This window comes from Thermobia domestica, chromosome 17 (assembly GCF_964235325.1).
Source record: "Thermobia domestica chromosome 17, izTheDome1.hap1.1, whole genome shotgun sequence".
Taxonomy (NCBI): domain Eukaryota; kingdom Metazoa; phylum Arthropoda; class Insecta; order Zygentoma; family Lepismatidae; genus Thermobia; species Thermobia domestica.
In genome coordinates, this window is record NC_137470.1 from 183,040,103 (window position 1) to 183,061,433 (window position 21,331).

The 21,331-nt window shown below is 36.3% G+C and overlaps 1 protein-coding gene across 1 annotated transcript; it reads left to right on the plus strand.

Annotated features, from left to right (window-relative positions):
• The first annotated feature begins 2,998 nt into the window (after window positions 1-2,998).
• LOC145673848 (uncharacterized) lies at window positions 2,999-20,098 on the plus strand. The gene is made up of 4 exons (XM_081743620.1): window positions 2,999-3,075; window positions 14,401-14,459; window positions 17,168-17,819; window positions 19,977-20,098. The coding sequence occupies exons 1-3, from the start codon at window positions 3,058-3,060 to the stop codon at window positions 17,796-17,798; spliced, it is 708 nt and encodes a 235-aa protein (XP_081599746.1). The 5' UTR covers window positions 2,999-3,057; the 3' UTR covers window positions 17,799-17,819; window positions 19,977-20,098.
• Window positions 20,099-21,331: the final 1,233 nt, after the last annotated feature.

Consider the following 21,331-nt stretch of genomic DNA (forward strand, 5'->3'; position numbering starts at 1 on the left):
AAAGTTAGACGAAATCCAAATTTACTACAGATACGTGTGGGAGATCACTTTCTTCAGCCAGCTAAAACGGTAACATAATTACGAATCATTTTAGACGATAAGTTGCGATGGAGACCCCAGCTTCAAAAACTTGTTATCAAAGCAAAGAACCGCTTACAACTTGTTCGTCATCTGGTTGACCAGACCTGGGTTTAAATTCCAAATTATTGCTTAACGCATACAAAGCATTTGTGCGGAGTATACTTACATTTGGAGGTTGGACACATAGCCTGGTGTTCAGCGCCTCCAAAATTTTACAATAGACTTGAAATTCTAGAGAGACATGCCATTCACCTTGCATTTAGGATCAAACTTCCGTATCATAATACTCACTTGTATGACAAAATTACCTTTCCTTCTCTTGTTCAACACATAGCACAATTGCGTCATAAGTTCATAACTACCAGTCTCCATGATCGTAAAGGTATCTTTCTTGACACCATATTTACTGATTTACAACAAGAATCTCAATCTAAGTACTGCTATTCACCACTCAGAGTTTTGCTTTCCATATACATCCGCACTCTTCCAGCAGATCATCACCATGCCACCTTCTTCCGTCACCAACTCATCCGTCAACATCTTCCACATCTTTTTCCATCATAGCTTTTGTCTCACTACAACACTAATCTGGGCTTACCCCATGTTTCTCATCAGTCCTGAGACGCCCCAGGACAGAAGATTAGTCTGCATTTGTTTGTACTAACATCTATATGTTGTGTTGTGGCGTTACGAACACCTCACTCATCATCATTTATCCATTTTTGCATTTTCTACGTTATTTATTAATTTCAGAGTTTTTTACGAGCCTTTTTGTTATCTTTCTGTATGTACACTTTTCATTACTAGTTTGTTATTATTGATATATTATTAATGATATTATTGTTTAATATCTTTATTTTTGATTTTTTGTTAGTGTATAATAACAATGATTGTTTCATAGTTCCTTGACCAGCTATGAGTTTAATAAAGAATAATTGATGCTCCCACTCCCCTGGCCAAGAGAGAGGGCGAAACCCTCTAGTTGCCGTTTTTTTACACCCATTGATTCCAAGTTCTTCAGCAATCAACAAATGTTTTACTTAAATTGATCCCCATCACCTTCCAACTCAATAAGTAAAGTACTGCTACTACCCCCCCTTCTCTCTCTCTCTCTCTCTCTCTCTCTCTAATGAACAAAATCACCCAAGTCCTTTTTTTCTGCCAAAACTATCCGGTAAAACTAATCCCCATGAACAAACTACCTGTTGTGGATCCTTTAAAGACAAGTAAATTATTATATTAATAAAACATTTGTTGTGGAATAAAGAAATTCACCTCTGTGGGTTTTGAAATCTTTCAGATCTTTCAGAGTAATGTCCCACGATTATGTCCTTTATGCTAAGGGAGACGGATGATTAAGCCAATTGAATGATGATGGAAAAAAAATAGTGCAATGAAAATGTGGAAGGGAAGAGAGTATAGAGTGTCCTAAGGAAATCCACAGACACCATGTTATCCACCCTAAACTTGCAAATTGCCTTCCGTTTCTCACACCGGATCGTTAGGTTGACAAAAATGTATTTGCTACCCCTTGAGTTGAGTTGAGTTGATTTTGAGTTTAACGTCCCGTTCAGCAGCGAGACCATATGAGACGTAGACCTACTGATTAACGTGGAATCCGAACCACATGAGTTGCTACCCCTATTCGACTGTATTGTCATTCAAATAACACTTCTTCCACATATACTAGCTTCAGATGCCCGAGGATCGAAGCAGGGACCCCACACCCCAGAAGTCTGGTTTGGCTTAGCGAACATTTTCCTGAAGAAGACTGACCACATGAGTAAGCTACCACTTGTGGATTTTTAAAAGGGAAACCACCTACACCTCAGCGTAGTGAAATTAATGAAATACATATTTGTGAAATATGAAGATATGAACAACACCGCAGGCGCTGTTCTTTTCAGAAAGAAGTAACACTCCAGAGTAAATTATCCCTCCTGTATTTATCCCTTAAAAAAAAAAAGATTTACATAACGTTTGGTTGTTATTGAAACCATTATTTCTGACTTGAAAAGTGAATTGAATTCGATTTGAATTTGAAAAGTGAAATGAAATGCAATCTTTAAGTTTTACGTCCCATGCTTATGCCGGCTAGGCTAAAGGAAAAGGTGATGATGAGAAATGAATAAGATGGTGGCATGAACAAAGTGGGAGGGAAAGAGAGAACCCAAAGGAACGTACAACGACGGTGTTTTTCCACCACAAAGGTCAACTTGATACGACCTGGAATTGAACCAGAGACCCCACGCTCTACCACTGATCCACCTCGGCCCCAATATTATATTTTGTTCCAACCGGTACTTTAATTAATAACACATGGTCCCATTTCAATTTTCGGACATTGGTTTGATTTTTAGAGGGAAGCATTTAACTCTGTTTCGAATTCCATTTTAAACTGTAAGACTCCGTCTTATATAGTCTCACAGTGCTGTGATGGGACGCTAAACAGTAACAAACAAAGAATAAAATAATTTATATTCGCATGCAGTCAGTGCAAAACTTATGCAATGAATTAATTTACGAGAAGCTTTGCAAACTGGTGCAATTCCGGCAGAGCACTTTCTAATGTATTTTCTTCTCTTTTATGAATTAATTAATGTGTTGGCATAACCTCCAGCAAGACTCCAACACAAACAAATGCTTCCCTTGAACTTACTCTTGTGTTGCAGATGACACAACTGGATGAACAAAGACAACAAACAAATGAAAAAAAGAAATAATTCATTAGCATTTTTCTGCGAAAGGCTCCCTTGGCCGCAAACGATTCACCAGAACTCCAAAGCAGGAAAAGGAAAGGACTGGGGGAGGTGTTATTATCTGTCTTCCCTCTCCCCTCCTGCAATCCACTTTCACTCTTTCTCCAGTGGTCATCTCCAGTGGAAAAATTGTATATAAAAGCAGATCACGGTTTTAGCATCACACATCTCATCTCGTCTTCCTCCGGGTCTCGTGTATTGCAGCACAACAAGCAGGATGATGCTTCGACTCTCGGTAAGTTAAGGAAGACATTATTTTTTTCTTCTACACCAACTGTGAAAATTAACCGTTACGCACATCCAATCCTTTCATCTTTTCGGGATAGAGTCGTTAAAATATTTTACGACCAAATTGTGTAACTGAATTAGACAGGATCTTGAAAATGCTAATTAGGTGCGAGAATTATTCTAGGTCTCAGCACAAACAAGTGAAAGCTGAATACTAGGACATAAGTCAGCTTCACAAGAAAACAATTAACATAATTTCATTTGATACATAATTATAATTTCGTTCTAAAATTTGTACTTGATGAGATGGCATCATGTTAAACTAAATTAAATTGTATTAATATGCAATGTTTGTTAATTGTTTTCTTGTAGCTGAGACTGTCTGTGAAGTGGCAAAGAAGTTTTGTTTTGTGCTCAAGATTTCCGGTTCGATTCCAGATAATGTGGGTTTTGTAGTAGATAAAGAAAAGGTAAATTTAAGTCAAAATATTAACCGATAATACTTAACTCAGAAGCCACAATGTTTGTGAGTGTTCCTCCATTTTTCTTTAGTTTAGAATGAATAAATACTAATAAATACTATTCAATACTTCATGAATAAAACTGATCGGTAGGCTTTAATAGTAACTTGCGTATTTCACATTTTCTTTATTGTATCAAGATGTAATTCAAAATTCACAATACTTGTGTTCAATATAGCCGTTGGAAGTTAGATTTACAAAAAAAAAAAGAAAAAAAGAAAAAAAAAGAAAAAAAGAAAAAAAGAAAAAAAAAGAGAAACTTCCAATGGGGCTCATTTTGTAAACAACAAAAACATGCCTTATATGTCGTACGGGAATATTTTCGAAATGTTCTCAAGTACAAATTGTCTTCCAAATTTTATTTTTAATTTAGATTGAAAATGAAAATGTTTACGCATTATTTCTCTTTAATAAGGTTGATTGTGTTGTAGAAACAGAATCATATTATAAAGTAAATAAGTGGAATATATTTAAAATCCAACTTCAGTATTAAGATAAATTAAAAAGAAATACATATTAGGAAGACGCAGCATAATTCAAAGAAATAGGAAATTTTCTATTTAAAAAGGGGAAAAATACTTGAATAAATAATTACTTCTAATTTAAAGATATATGATCTTATAATCAGTGATGTTAATGACAAGATAAAATACACTGAAATTACATAGTGTTTGATATTTCCATTCATGATTAGAATTTGCAACTGAAATTCAAATTTAATTTCTTGTATGACTCTCATACAAAATTCATGATCTAAAATACATTAAAGCAACGATTGGAATAGCGAGGGAAATCCTGAAGATATAAATTAAAAATACAATCTTCCAGCTAAAAGTCTGACATTTATATTCTTTACGTTAAAGGAGACGATGATTGAGGAAGATGAATAATGGTACAATATTTTGATGGAATGAAAATGTGGAAGGAAAATAAAGTAGGCTGAGAAAACCTACGGACACGATACTGTCCAACATAAACTTACTTGTTTGGGGATCGAATAAGAAACTTCATGCAGCAGAGGTAAGCTTACTACCACTGAGCCTCTTCTACTTGGAAATAGAAAAAAGAAAACAAATGTGAGTTTTTATAAAATAAATTATGGAAGAGACATACCAGATGATTTATGTGTACCATTGCAGTGAGAGGAGTAGAATTAGTGAGTTATGAAATAGCGATGAAAAATAAATATATATACGTACAAAATGTGAATATGAAGAAGAATTGGTAAAATTAACTAGGTGGAATGTAGTTCAATAAAAAGTGTTAGTCAAAATGGGAAGAGAAGAGAAATAGTGGAAATGTTGTTTTAATGAGTTGATTATCATGCCTGTCAGTCACTACAGAAAACAGTTCAGCGTTGTCAACTTACTAGAATAGGAATGGCGAGCATTTCAAAAAATTGCGTTCTTTACGAGACACCCTTTTATTTTCGCAACAAGACATAACTGTAAGTATATTGAGAGGAAATACAGTCATGCAAATAAAGGCAAAATTTGCAAGAAAAAAAAAAGACGTGAATAAGTTACAGCCAATTAATTATTTCATACCGTGACTATTGTGGTGAAAAGTAAAATTCAAAATGTTTAGAATCACAATTTTATTTATTATATTTAGTTTATGGGAAAATGGAGCGCTTTGAGAACATAAAAGCAGGCTCTTCGTAGTTAAAAGTAAATTAAGTATTCCGAATGCAATTGGGGAAATAAACGGAAAAGATAACATTGGTATAACATTTTATATTTGGGCATGAATCTTTCGCACATGCAAAGCAATAACGTGTAGATGATTGTCTACGGCAGCGTTTCTAAGTCTTCTTTTCCTTTGGGGCACACCAAAATACGTTTCAAACTTTTGCGACATCCCTGCGTGTGATTTTTCCCTCTAAATGCAAGAAAGTAAACACATAAAAATATATAAAATGTATTTTTTCTTTAAATTACGGAACGACTCTGAGATACAAATTTCACAAGTAAATTACGTAAGACTCTCGGATAGAAACACATTAACATAAAAGAAATCTATGATTCTTAAGCATAATATGATAAAGAAATTTTACCATCAGAAATATAACCAGACCTCAAACTTAAAACTAGTGAGGTGACTTTAATCGAAAAAAAGAAAAAAAAAAACACCCAAATTACTTTTCTGTGTCTAGTTTTTCTTTCCAAGGAAAACGAACAGCGTTAAGAGCAAACTTGGAAGACAAGTGTGAAATCTAGTCGATTGTCAATATTTTTGTTTTATTATTTTCTTCTAAAGATAATGTTTTCGCAGAAGATCTTAGAAGACATTAAAAATGTCGCGACAAAGCTGACATGCATTCGTGACATACCAATGTATCGTGGCACAACGGTTGAAGAAACGCTGGTCTAGGGCCAGGTAGGTGACAAATGTAAGGTTGACCGAGCATGTTGCAACGGGCAAATGCTTATCTTTGACATACCCAAAGTAGATGTCAACTTTCTGCCTGTCCAGGGAATAGACGGATGACCAATAAGACTGATGAGTTAGACAACCAGTAGAAAAAAGACCATTGAGTATTCAGATGAAGGGAAGATGATAGCAATTCTTACTAGCATGATTTTGCTTCCACACTGTTGGTCTGCGGGTATGGAAAAGCGGAGCTTGTTATGTAATTTACCTATGTTAAGCGCAAAAGAAAGTACGTTGAAAATACCTTTTAAGCCATTCTTTTTCCTTTACTTTCAAAATTACAGAAGTTTCCGGGCTAATTTATTTTTTTCAAAAGTAACAATAGATCAAAGCAAAAGAACAGGAAAAAGAAGATTGTCACGTTTACGTCTTTCATTATACTTTTATTATATTTACTTAAGACAACTTTCACTCTTTTCAAGAATTAGACATTCACTTGCTCGGATATAATTTTCCTAAATTTTCAATAATCATTTCAGTGTTACAACCGAACATTATCATTACGACTACTATTAAAATCTACTTTTGAATAGAAGTAGATCATAGTCTTCTACATTACTCTCTGTAAGTAATCTACTTGGCTTACTGACACCAGAAGTTCGAGGAGATTAAGAGTTTCACATGGGCTATACCGTAACATACACTCATTTTACGTTCACTGTTATCCACTTTGTTAACGTATCAGTTTATATAAATATATCTGTATTTTGTTGGTCTATTAAAGGTATGTTCCTTTCAAGCTTCCCAATTTCCGATGCTATATAAGTGTCGCAGTCAAGCTGTTGAATTTATTGATAAGGAATGAAGACAAAAAATAGTGATTCAGTGCACCGTTCACTAGCGTCATGATGACAATTGAGGAATTTTTGCTTGAATGAAAAAAAAAAAAAAAAAAACTAGTTCAGAACGGTAATGGGCTTGCGAATGTACTTACTTGTCCTTCTTCAACATAAAATTGCGGTTAGGCAGCTTCATGCCTTGAAGGCTTTGTTATAACTTCCTTCATTCACTTATTTTTATTATGTCTTGCAGTATTTATTTTTATTTATTTATTTTCTTTTTTTGTTTCCGAATGCACTCTTTGCCAATTAGTGATCAATTTCTACAATTATAAAATATGACGGCAAAATGACATAAGAAAATGTATTGTAACTTCGTGTGAGTTACAATGATAAGACTGTGGGAGACACGGGTTCGATTCCGGTGGGAGTTCATGTGGCTCGGATTCCACGTTAATCAGTAGGTCCACGTCTCATATAGCCTCGCTGTTGAAAGGGACGCTAAACTAAAATCAATGACAAGGCGTTTTGAACAATGTAGTAATTCATGCAGGTGTATTTCGTCGCTCGTTGACTTTAATTCATTACATTCATTTAAATTTTCTGTGTTAATGAAAGATTATTTATGTCAAGTAAAATTCAAGTTGTTTCTATGGGTAAAAAAATCATTGCATTAAATTGCATGACAATAGTCAATTTTTTCTCTATTTTAATCGAAAGATAGAAAATGTGAAATAACATTATATTCCCCCGAGCTTCTCAATTTATTTTGTAATACGTAAGGTGGTGAGAGGAAGCCAAATGTGACGTCCCTAAGCTCCATGTCACCCTAGGTTCCAGCTCACTCAGCCTAGGTGTGAATTCTGGCCCTAGAAACGAGTGTTGAAATTTCGAATCAGAAATCAGTATATAATAAATTCCGAATTTAACTCACTTTCAGGACCGGCCCTAGCAAATTTGACGTCCCTTGCAATGACATCATTTTCCGGCTCCTTTCTCGAGAAAGAACACATTTTAAAAGGCACGATTTTAAGTTTTCTACCTCATCTTGAACAACGAAGGGGAGGGAAATACCACTCGCACTCAGAAAGGCCTAAACAATATAAATACCATCTCGCTGTGTGTGTGTTTTTTTCTTCAAATAATAACATATTACGTTACTGAAAGATAAAGGAAACACACCTACAGAGAAAAGATGGTAATCCTTTTTCATAGAATTCAATATCGAGCAGTGATCTCAATATATCAGTTTGCAATTCCAGTGCAACTAGCTCTTTTGTCTTTATTTGTTGATCTTCCTTCTACATCTGTCAAACAAACAAACAAACAAAAAAAAGAACTTGCTTCCATCTTCAATAATAAGGAATTTCTTTGTGACAAAGACAAGACTAGTTTTCATAGAAAGCACGATAACTAACCAAATGGAACAGGTGTTCGCTAATGTTCAGTTCTTGTATTTGTCAACAATCAGGCAATTCATGCTGGGATTTGTTTGACCAATTGCTTTAGCACTGTGCATGTGACCTTAAACTAATGTAACCTAAAATGATTTATGGATGTCGTATTGAAATAGGTCAGCTTAGTAAATTTAACTACCATCATCATGAGGTATGTTTCCAACAAGAAATATTCATTTTGAATAATATAAATATGCAGATTTTGGTGCCCCTCAGAAATTGCTGCACTCTGCACATATGGCACAGCCGGCCCTGCTGACACCTTAACTTCTCAAAAGTAAAATCTGGACAAAAATGCAGAATTTTTGGCACCAATGATACATTAAAGTTCTGTGTATAGTTCCCAAAATCTAATGTCCTTGACTGTATGATTCATAGTGAATGGAATATGAAAAGAAAATGAAGCTTGTCATAACTTGGCAAGCAAGTGAAGTTCCCCTCATTGACAATGCAGAAGTCAGAATAGAAAGAATGTTCACGGGAGGTGTACACTTTTAGTTGGACAACCTCCATGAACTTTCTCGTGATAAAGCATTGAAGATTTTACTTCGGTACAGAATCTATATAAAACCCTTCATCGTATCGTTGGCGCATCACAAATTGCAATAAATCATTTTGTGAATGTTGTGACATAAACATGGAAGTTCCGCTTCCGGTAAGTTAGCAACTTGAATTTTGATTGTATTGCGACATTTAATTGTCGTGTTAAGATACACCAATTACAAATTAACTTTATTTTAAAGGAAATCTGTTAAGAGGGCTATTTGTACCATTAATAGATATATGCTTTCTTGATTCACGTTCTTGTCTAACAGCTAGTACGAACATTACTTTTAATCTTTTTGAAGTGCAGTATAAGTTTTAGTCAAAGCAGCGGTGGCTCTAGAGGGATATCACATTGGGAAAATAGAGCTTTAGAAATATGTATGCAAGAAGTATTACACTAAGCGAGCTTTATTTCCTAGGTTTGTAATGACAAAAATAATTACCTATATGACTTCCCTCAAGAACCGCCACTGTATCGACTGAAAGTAATACTGCACTGCAATTTACTGAAGGTGACAGTGAGCCATGTGCAACTGGAATAAAAGCGGAGCTAACTGTGCTGTTGCTGATTTTTAATTAACTTATTAGTAGTTAGGATTAGAATTTGGAATTATATTTGTGGGCTTTCGACATCCATGGCCATGTTAGCCCGTCACGATGAGGGATGACGTCCCTCGTCGATCACACTCTCTGAGGAAAGGGAAGGAAGAAGGGATTGGGGAAGAAAAGAAGCGGGACCTGTATGTTAGATACCATCCCGGCATTTGTCTGGTGTGAATGAGGAAAAGCTCACTCAGGATACCTGGCTTGAGAAAACTTTTACACTTTTCTCGACCGAGTGACCATACCGGGAATCGAGCCCGGAACCGCTGGAGCCAACGACGAGACCTCTAGGGAATATGCTATGACGGGCCACTACTTATTATTTGTAAACGTATTGTGGTTTCAGCTACGTTTTCTACGAATATGTGAAGTTCTGAAATTTTTAAACTCAATTTACTGTTTAGAAGACATATTAACTTTCCCATTATTTCGTTTTCGGGATACGGGAAGTAGTTATCTGCAGCTCTCTGTCCTTTAATAGCTGATATTTGAAATTATATTTTAAGAATTAATTCCAGACTATTTGAACAGTAGTGTGCAGCCTTCAAATGTTTCACACAATTACAGAAAAAAACTTACAGAACGGGCGCTGATTCTTGGGGACCAAGGGGACCCAGACCTCGCATGGTTCATTTAGGAACACCTATAATATGGACATCTTTGCTTGAATATCAGACAACGAAAACAGATACCTGGACGGACCTCCGCAAAGTTATTTAAAAAATCGGCACCATTGTTTGACACTAGTCTTGGGCAAGCAATGCTTCTGAAACACAATTACTTCGAAAAAAGTAAAACTGAAGTTTTTCAGTTTTTCGTCCCATGATTATGCTGACTAGGCTAAAGGAGACGGTAATGATGAGAAATGAGTGCAGTGATGGAATGAATAAAATGGAAGGAAACGGGGAAACCACGAGAACAAACAGGCACACGGTCCACCACAATGTCCACTTGACGCGGGCTGAGGTCGAACCAGGAACCCCACGCACAAGAGATGAACGCTCTACCACTGAGCGATCATGGCCCCTTTGAAATGGTATCATAATTTTAGATTTGGTGAACGTTTTAAAATTGGTAGATTTTGAAATAATCTAAAAATTATGTCTTGAAAAATAGGGGAAAAAAGTAATAATTCAGTTCATAGCTTGAATCAGTTGCCCTTAGTACCTATTGGTTTACTTTTACACTAACGCAATCAGCACACCACAATCTTGATTTGATTTTGAGTTTAACGTCCCTTTTCAGCAGCGAGGCTATATGAGACGTGGACCTACTGATTAACCTGGAATCCGAACCACAGGAGCTCCCGCCGGGAATCGAACCCGGGTCTCCCGCGCCGAAGGAGCGTATGCTAGCCACTTAGCCACGGAGGAGCTCCACATCACAATCTATCACAATATTATTTCAAAACCTTACACTACGGATTCCTAGTATGTCATGAGATGTTATTTACGCATATGATCATTCACAATGCTAAATTAACTAATTTAAACGCTCGTTAACCATCCCAAATTATGTTTTACATTTTACGTTTACATTAACTGCAGCATATAGACATGAAAGTCTGATGTCTCGTAAATAAAGGAAAGAAGCAATGAAGGTATGCTAGTAGTACTGCACGTGCCACGAAAAGAAAGAAACTAAGCTGTGAAGCAAATAAAATATTTTATGAGCTTCTCGTAACGTTGGCACTTGAATTAGGACGCGTGCCTACCCACAGAGAACAATAGAATTATACAAAGAACATACGTGCTATGAACTATCATCATTTTCCTTTCTGAGAAACTGTCAATCATACTTCCTGTGCAGACGATTCATGAAAGTTATTTTTCTCTTCTACCAAGAATCATCATGTTAAAACAAGAGTAATTAACTTTGAATAATACCAAATAATGTTTGGCCTGTAATCCTCAAAACGTTATAAGTAAAATACTTATTTGCATATTTTACATTCGAATAAAATAATATTGTTTTCCATGTTTGTTCACATATTATTAACATATAACGAAAATAAATTTCGAGAGTCTTCGGTATGGTAAAAGCTTTGCCATGTGTCGAAATCGTTTGCGCGCTTGTCCTTGCTTCAGGGTTTGGTTTACTGTGGAGTAACATTTATTGAGCTGAGCGAAGCGAAGCTCTTATACTCGGGTTAGCCGTTTGGTTGTCCGCAAACTCCTCCTAGACCGTTTGGCCGATCTCAACCAAACTTAGCACGCTGATAGAGTATGTCGTGCTGAGTGACAACATAGGTCGAAATCAAAAATCCGATGTACCATCGAGGAATAATGACCGAAAAACGCTTCCTCCTAGACCGTTTGGCCGATCTCAACCAAACTTAGCACGCTGATAGAGTATGTCATGCTGAGTGACAACATAGGTCGAAATCAAAAATCCGATGTACCATCGAGGAATAATGACCGAAAAACGCTTCCTCCTAGACCGTTTGGCCGATCTCAACCAAACTTAGCACGCTGATAGAGTATGTCGTGTTGAGTGACAACATAGGTCGAAATCAAAAATCCGATGTACCATCGAGGAATAATGACCGAAAAACGCTTGCATAGACTTAACATGGGGAAAAAGATTTCACGCGATTTTTTTGTCAACAATTAAAAATGGCATTTATTATTGCATAATGGCCAGGAATGATTACGTAGTTTAAGCTCGCTCAGCTCATTTCATTGCAATCGGGTACATCCATTGCATTCCTAGTTTATTTGAGTCAAAATTGTGAAACAATTTAAGAAACTAATTAACACGCCGACTGTTAGAAATAACGGAACGAAAGCCGGTAAAGTGACTTCGTTATGTACTTGTGCATTTACTGAAGAACATGAAGGTTGTAGCAACTACGATAATTATCGTAGAACGATGATTAACTTGCTAATTGTACACTGCTTATCGCTAGTACGGATGCTGGGAGGAACACGGTCGGTCAGAGGTAGAGCACTTACTTCTGGTGTGTAGGGTCCCTGGTTCGACCCCCGGCCAAGTGAACATGTGACGGACAATATTGTGGGTTTTCTCCGGGTATTGCCTTTTCCTCCTATATTCTCATTCCACCAATTCTTCCATCAGTCTCCCTTAGCCTAAAGGGCATAATCGCGGGACGTTAAATTCAAAGATTTCATTTCATTTTTGGATCAAAAGATCCAATATATTTCAGACAGAAATTTTCTTGTAGGCCTTATGTCTGAAGAACTACATATAGTGTATCCAAATCAAAACTACCACTTAGTATAATGTGCTTATTCCGTTAAAAAAATCTCGTTTTAGGGGCCATTCAAAATTTTTGTGGCCCCTGATCCAAAATATCCAATATATTTCATTCAACCAAACGTTTTCTTGTACGTCTTATATCTGGAGAACTATATATAGTGTATCCAAACCAAAACTACCACTTAACTCAGTTTGATGTGCTTATTCCGTAAAATATACGGAAATTCGATTTATCTAGAGGCCGTTCAAAAATTTTGTGGCTCCTGACGCAACATCTAATTATTAGCCAAGATCGCAATCTTTTGATCTATTTTTTAGATCATTCCTAAAATTCTTGTTTTCTTGTGCGGATGGATCTTGGTTTATAGTAGACAACCTCAGAATTCTTCGGTTTCTGTAAATTCTCGTTGGATCAATTCTATTATCATCACTCAGTTGCATCCATTAGCGGTCTGATTTAGTTTATAAAAGTGTCTCGCAAGATTTCCCAGGATGGGGGATAACCTCGAACGATATAGAACCATCACGTGACTCAGAATAATATGAAAGCTAACCACACTGAGAAAAAATGTAGGTGCGTACTTAAAAAGATAGGTTACATGCGTAATTCCTGTAGTTTTTGGACTTAACGTACAGCAGACGTATAACTAAAAACGCATGTTTTATAATAGTTTCCGTATAAGTGTTCCATCTATACATACTTTCCGTATGAAACAATGTAGGCGGTCAGGATCTCACATACAAATGGACGTATATAACATATAGCTGACGAAGGTAACATAAGTATATGCATGTGATATACGGAAAACTGTTAGATGTCCGACATCCTGCAACAGCATGATGTAACATCTAAGTTCAGTGCCTATGTAACATACGGGTAACGTATGCTTCGTACTGATTTCTATAGTAAGCAAGAGGATACCGTATATTCGTACAATATACCGCTGTCCGGAGAATGGATTTTTCTCTGTGCATGCTACTTCAGAAACTAGAAAACTAAACAAGTTTTACACTAAACGAATGAATATGGCTGACTTTTTTTTACCCTTTTTTATTCGTAAGCCCGAATCATGCTCAATGCTAATTAAAAGAAAACGTAATTAAAAAAAAAAGGATTTTCTCTGTACTTGTTTTTTATTTGAATCTAAAAAAGATCAACTTGCTTCTCCCAGTCATATAAAAAAGTGTGTCAATGAACTACTTAAAAGCTACACCCAAAATTTCAAAATACTTATCCCTTACGCCTCTAGCAAATGTTCAAGCTATATGCAACAATTTGTCCTAAACACAAGAAGTTCTCGACCAAAGAGACACTTTTTTGAGATCCAGTCAGTAGGTTGCGACCCATAGGTTGAAAATTGCTGGTCTACAGGACCCTTGTCTAAATGTCACACTTAACTTTAATGAGATTAATTTATACAGTAAGAATAAACAATGTCAGTTTCGAAAGAATACATCTAAGAATTATACCGAAAGGCGCTGTGATGTAAGAGTAAGAGACAATGAGAAATATTCCTCAAAGAAAGCTCTTCTGTACCCCTTAATGCAGGACCTCCTAGCTAAGGAAATAAAATCTGTAACTCCTGACGTACTTATTTTAAATTCTAGAGTTAATCCTTGTAGTCTATTGAATATGGTGTAGCTGAATGTTATAAAACATCCTTTTCAAATTGATTGTCTTAACACACATAAATATTAATGTGAAAATATATGTAAATATATGTAAAACTTAAATTAAACATACATTATAATGTCATTATTTCTCTCTTTACAGTGGTTGTGCTTGCTTATACTTGGATGCATAGCGACGTGCAGAGCAGGATCCAAAGGAGGGTATGTTGCATTAATTACATTTTGTTAATAATCGATTATTTTCTTAATTAGATAATTTAATTTTAAAAAATCATTTTAGTCACCTCAAATTTTAAAGCAGCACACTAAATAAACAAACGCATAAGTTAGCAATACTGCGAGAGTTTTACGCCAAGAGATGTGGCTTCCTGATATCATACTAAGCTAAGTGTTTCATTTCATGTAAATATTAACCATTTATAGGAATGGATATTTTAAATATTCTGCACAGACGTAGTGAATAAATAAATAACTGAGAAAAATAAACATTTGTCAAAATAAGGTTTTAATACATGAACAATATATAAAATAAATTATTTTGAGGATTAACACATTGATCGCCAGAGTATTATTTGTAAATTTTACTGTCAGCGCCAAGTTGATGTGTATCAAAAATGATACACGAAGTGTAGGCGTAATACCTACTTAAAGAAAAGTATTCAACTGTGCCAGAATTACTGCTGCAATATGATTTTCCAGCGCCCTAACTACAGGTCAGATGTGTTAAATATACCAGCCTGTGTATCAGATCGTATACACTTGGCGGTGTAAAGAACGTTCGTTGTGTATCGGAAATGATACACGAGGCGTAGGTGGAATACGCTGTGTGTATCACCTGTGATACACATGGCGATCAATATGTTAAACTCAAATGGCGCTTATAAATCGCGTCTGTCTTCTTCGTCCAAATTAGGAGAAATGTCGATTCATCACGATCCAGATAATCTTTATCGTCATGCAGCAACATCTCATTTGCTAAGTTGACACGTAAACCGTAGTCGGAAGGCACGTACCAACTGCAAACGATAAGAACGTAGTTGTAAGCGTCTCCTTAAAATTCTCCACACAGGCGGTTGTACTGTAACTATAGCTTTGTTTTTTATAAAATGTAAAACACAAAAAGCTTCCTACTCGGTAGTCGCCATCTTTGCTACTAGCGACTTCTAGCAGCAGACAAAGGAAACAGTGTATGCGCATGCGTGCGTACAAAACTCTTGGAGTTGCTCTTTCATTTGATATATTATTTATATATAACTGTAAGTTCAATGTAATAAATACTGCAAAAGCTTAAGCTTTGTTTAAATCGACAAGTTTTCCCGATAGATGTCACTACAATCTTCATATCTCTCTCATGTATTTTTTACCTTTCACGAAAATTTACAACTTCTCTTACAAATTTCAACCTAGAAACTTCAAAGTTTTAGAAAAGAAACTTCATAATCTATCGAAGGCAACAATCCGTGCCGATTTTTTATTTAGAATTTTCTTTATTGTTGAAACAGTTCTATTGTTAAAGGTTTGGATATCCATTTAAACAGTCAAGTCATTTCAACGATGAAGAAAATTCTAAATAGAAAATCGGCACGAATTGTTGCCTTCGATAGGTTATGAAGTTTCTTTTCTAAAACTTTGAAGTTTCTAGGTTGAAATTTGTAAGATAAATTGTAAATTTTCGTGAAAGGTAAACAATACATGAGAGAGATACGAAGATTGTAGTGACATATATCGGTAAAACTTCTCCATTTAAACCAAATTTAAATGCCCCATATTCATTTTGAAACACCCTGTATTTCACACCTATCCTCAACGGTAGGATCTGTTGTATGTTTGCGTGTTTATATGCCACACATGCATCTAAAACATAATTGGCGTGTGCAATTTGCAATCCATCTATTGAAACCATGACTAGTCAGTTCTTGTAAACGTCGTATTCCTAACTCTAATTCATATCCCATCCTTTCACTCTAATTTCTACTTGTCTATATTCGCTTCTGAAAAAAAATTTAAAAATATTTAAGTACCTATCTATTCTACTGAATTAGTGACCCACTTACGTCAAATAGCGTAGAACCTACCTTTGGACAGAAATCTCAAATAGAACAACATTGGATTAACATTTCGGTGTTGTGAGCTTAAAACGTATGATCTTTTTCTTACGGCAAATTTGAATAAAAATGTTGAAGTATGTATTCACTACGTTTCTCAAAGAGCTGTTTAAGTAAATATCTTAAATGTAATTAATTAGCTTTCACATTTTACATTTTTGGCCACAACTTACTCGAAAATAGTTTCCGTGACATTTTTTTAATCTTTAAAAAAGGAAATTTTGGGGCTGATGAATGTGTAAACCAGTTTCAATCCATAGGATAAATCTTGCAATATAGAGAATGTATTGTCTTAACACGTCTAGGAATAGAACATTAATTAAGAAAAACGAAGATGGGTCCAGTTATTACTTTGATCTCAAATCTAAACTTCTAGCAGCAACAGCCCTTTGACAACCAGCACCTACCGAAAGGATTACCATACTAACGCCTTTGGGTTGATATGTAGTAGGCACATCGGACCCTTCATTATTAACGCGGGCTTTCTACACCGGTTTTAGATACTTCTTATTTTCAGCTAGCTTCCCAATTATATTCACGACGCTGTGTGAAAGCCGTAATGCCAACACCATCTGGTGAGTGCGAACGGTTACCCATTATTCATCTGACCACACCCGACACAACGTAACCTCACTGTCACAAGAAATAATATTCCAGTGCGGCTAGGAAGTTGGCTTCATGAACAATCACGTACTTACAATTATTTATAACCAATTACGACGTGTATACTATTAATTTTAAAGGAAAGTACATTTAACAATAGTTCTCAAAAGGTAATTTATTGATATTTTGTAACATTTCCAGTAAGAAAGTGATAATCCATGTTCCCCAACATATCAAGACCATTCACCATACACATACCGTCTACAAGAAGATCCCAGTCAAAGTGCCAGTCCCTGTGCCTGTTTACATCAAAGTAGAACATGGCCACGGAGGGGGAGGCGGAGGTGGTGGTTATGGAGGGGATCTTGGTGGACACGGCGGTGGTGGTGGTGGATATGGAGGAGGCGGTCATGGTGGGGGAATCTCCATAAGCGGAGGAGACGACTTCAGTAGCCACGGAGGAGGTGGTTATGGAGGAGGAGGAGATAGCTATGGAGGAGGCGACTTCAGCAGCCATGGAGGTGGTGATTTCAGCAGCGGTGGTTATGGAGGAGGCGGATTTGGCGGAGGAAGTGGCGGTCACGGAGGTGGTTATGGCGGAGGAAGTGGTGGACACGGAGGTGGTTACGGAGGAGGCGGATTTGGCGGAGGAAGCGGCGGACACAGTATTAGCTATGGAGGAGGAGGCAGCAGCTATGGAGGTGGCAGCGGAGGCCATGGAGGAGGTTATGGTGGAGGAAGTGGATTTGGAGGAGGTGGTCACGGCGGCGGTTATGGAGGCGGCGGCGGCGGTGGTTATGGAGGAGGCGGTGGCGGCCATGGATGGCATTAACAAAGACTGTGGATCGTTTAGGTAAAACTATTCTTCTTTGGTACCAGTTCTAGATCTGTCTGACCTTATGATTCTCTTTTATAATAGATAATAACACACGTCAAGGTCAATGATGCTATCAATATAAACTTGTTTCTTTTTCTTTTTCTCTCTCTCTGTTTCATGTCAAAGCTTTTCTATTTCAACTGTGCCCCTTCTGGCGCTGCTAACGACGTGCGTTTTCCCGTAACTCTCTCGAGAGAGGAGGAACAAGTTGCTGCGACCGAGATCTTTCAATTGTTGAATGCGTAAACGTCACCACAATGAATCATTCTGTGCTTTATCTTGTTAGCAACTCTAAGTAGCCTACGATCTTCACTCGTCAAGACCAAACGACTGAATGACAAATTGGCAACACGGCTGAAATATTCACTTCTTTTCCCTAAGCAAAGGGAGTGTTTCCTACGTCAGAGGGCAATGGGGGTGGGGCCGAAGTATGTTTCACAGATTTTCCGAGGGCACATGTGAAATAGACAGGTTGTAGCAGGGTTGAATTAATTGTTTTTCAGAAGAATTTAAAAATGTACTACCATTTAGAAAGTATATACTCATATAATTTGATATCACTTAATTTTATAAAGTACTTAATTTCAAAAGCAGCACCAGATATCTGTTGTTACTTTATTATAATTCAAAGTCATTTTATTATAATTCCTTAATATTTATTGTTGTTTCTCTAGCATAAATAATAGTCACGCAATACTGAGGTTACTTTTATCTTTTTTGATCTAACGATTTATCTACTTATCCTTTGGAAAATGATTTTTATATTAACTTCCTATTGTAGTCCTTCTTCACGAAGTCCGCGAAAAATTATGTATAGTTGGGTTATCATAGAGAAACATGGGTATCCTCTCGAATAATTACAAAATTAAATTTGAACACACGTAGCATAAAACAGTTCAGTTCATATCTATTCACCAGATTGAAGGTGACTGTTATCAAACAATTCGTGATACCGTGTCACAAAAGCTTGTGGCTGAGTAGATTGACTTTGTTCTTCATATAACGTCACAAAAATATAGTTCATATTCACAAAAAATAAGTAAAATACATGGTTCAAGTCCGGCAGACTTATTGGTGAGGTTAGGTTAGATTAGATCATGTCCGATCACATTCCAATATACGTCCAATCCAACGATGATACCAGTCCCGTGCGTATAGACGTGACGCTAGAGGTGTTACAAAAGAAATAGCAGCTACAACAAATTACATTAAAATGCATAATTTGTCTAGTACCTCTATTGTTTTACAATATCTCGAATACTTGCTTCTCTGTGAAAATAATTTTTAAAAAAATGTAAGTTTTCGCGGACTTCGTAAAGTAGACGTGTAGATGCCTTGGCAGAAGTAATGGATAAATCCTGAAGATATTTGATGAAAAATGTTGATGCTTGGAAGAGTTAAATGAAGTATACATCGAAGCGAAACATGTTTTCATCTGAGAAAATAAGAATTACTAACGTTCCAGTGACGAATGCATCTGAAACAATCACATTGTAGTTACATAACTATAATAGGAAAAATATACGAAAATAAATAAGAGTTTTAGGTTGGCGTTGCGACTTTATCTACAAATTATTTTCAGAACACCAATTTCTGTTTATATTTTACTTTCTGATATTTAATTACCTAAGGTTTATATTTTAGTAGTTAAATTTAGAAATAGCTTAATAGATATTCCATGTTAAGGAAAAGTATTAACAATGAGTAAGTTATATGAAAGTATAATGGTAGTTTTTCACTACGTTGTCTAAAAGTATAGTCCAAACCTTAACATGCTGAAGCAAGGCTGAGACGAAGAAACTATACTGTTGTTTAAAAAATTCCCACGTAGAAAATAGCAAACAAAATATCTTATTCAATTCACAATTATTTCAGGCTTTCTGTGCAGGAGTTCACTACCTCCTAACTCACATAATTTCTCAATTTACCATTTAATGTTAGGCAATTACAAAAGTCTTGCTTCCGGGTTCAACCCGAGGCCACACATATCAAAATACACTTACTGTAACCTTGAATGTGCATGTAGTTAAGGGAAAAATTGTAAAAACTTTTAAGTGTTTCAATTTGCAATAATTTCTATTGTTTTGTGACACCTTGACTAAGACATACCTATTCGTTTCCTCTTCTTTGCAGATCCTGTTGTATGAGTCCGTTGTCTGTTACTACCTCGTGAGAAAGTGTATGTCTGAAAAATATTAACATTTAGTGTTGTTACATTGTTTTGTTAATGTATATAAATTCTTGTTTGTTTCTGCACATTAAGTTTTATTACAAATAAAGTAATTGTGTTTTTTATATAAATATCTTCTTAAATTTATTTATCGTCCTTTTTATTATCCGTAATATTATGAGGAGCACTCAAATTGGAACCGAACACACTTCATAAAACACATTCATCACAAAAGTTGGCAACACTATTGTTACGTATCGATACTGCCATCTTTCAGGAGGAGAAATGCATAGTGACAACTGTTAGTTTATTGCTCTATAGGCGAGCGCAGGGAAAAGTGGGTTCGTCCAGCTTTAGAAATGGAGGCAAACAAAGAAGGGCAGAGAGGTGTGGCTTGTTTTTCGGTGGCTGAAAGTGTTGAAACACGCGACTCATCGTCACATGTCTCCTGTGTATGGTAAACACTATATGTCTTCCTCGGTATGTCGCTGACAAGGAGTGGCATAAGAGATTCCGAGAAGGACACACATCACTGCAAGACGATTCGCACCCAGGACAGGCTCAAATAGCCATTATCCCTGATGTGATAATGCGGATTTATGGTCTTATCCAGGAAAACCGACAAAATACAGAAGAAGAAATTTGTGTCCAACCTGGAATTAGCTATGGCTCCGTGTATGTCATTATCAAAGAACACCTGCAGTTCCGAAAAAAAAGGCGCGAAGTGGGTTCTGCATCAACTGACGGAGGGTAGGGGTGTTCGATAAGGCTGAAGACTTATCGAACTTCGGGAGTGAAAATTTATCGGGTTGTCATCGGTTACTCGAAACCGTTCGAGTATTTGAAATTATCGAAGTTTCGGGTATTATCGAAATTTCGAATATTATCGAAGTTTCGGGTATTATCGAGGTTTCGAGTATTATCGAAGTTTCGGGTATTATCGAAATTTCGAGTATTATCGAAGTTTCGGGTATTATCAACATTTCGAGTATTATCGAAGTTTCGGGTACTATCGACATTTCAAGTATTATCGAAGTTTCGGGTATTATCAAAAGTAGTGATGAACAGTTCGGTTCCTTCATCTCTCCAATGATTTCTTCTTGCAGCCAAATTAGTCAAACAACTTTTTTCATCTGATAAGTTATTGCAAAGTTGTATTTGTCGAAAACATATGTAAAATTATTTTTCTGCCTGCTCCGTTACTGGCGCAATCGGCAAAGTGACTATTAGTAGACTAATGGTGTCTCGGATTCCAATTCCATTCGGGTGATGCATGTTTTCTCTTCCTCTTTCTCTCTTCTGACATACTGCTTAAACC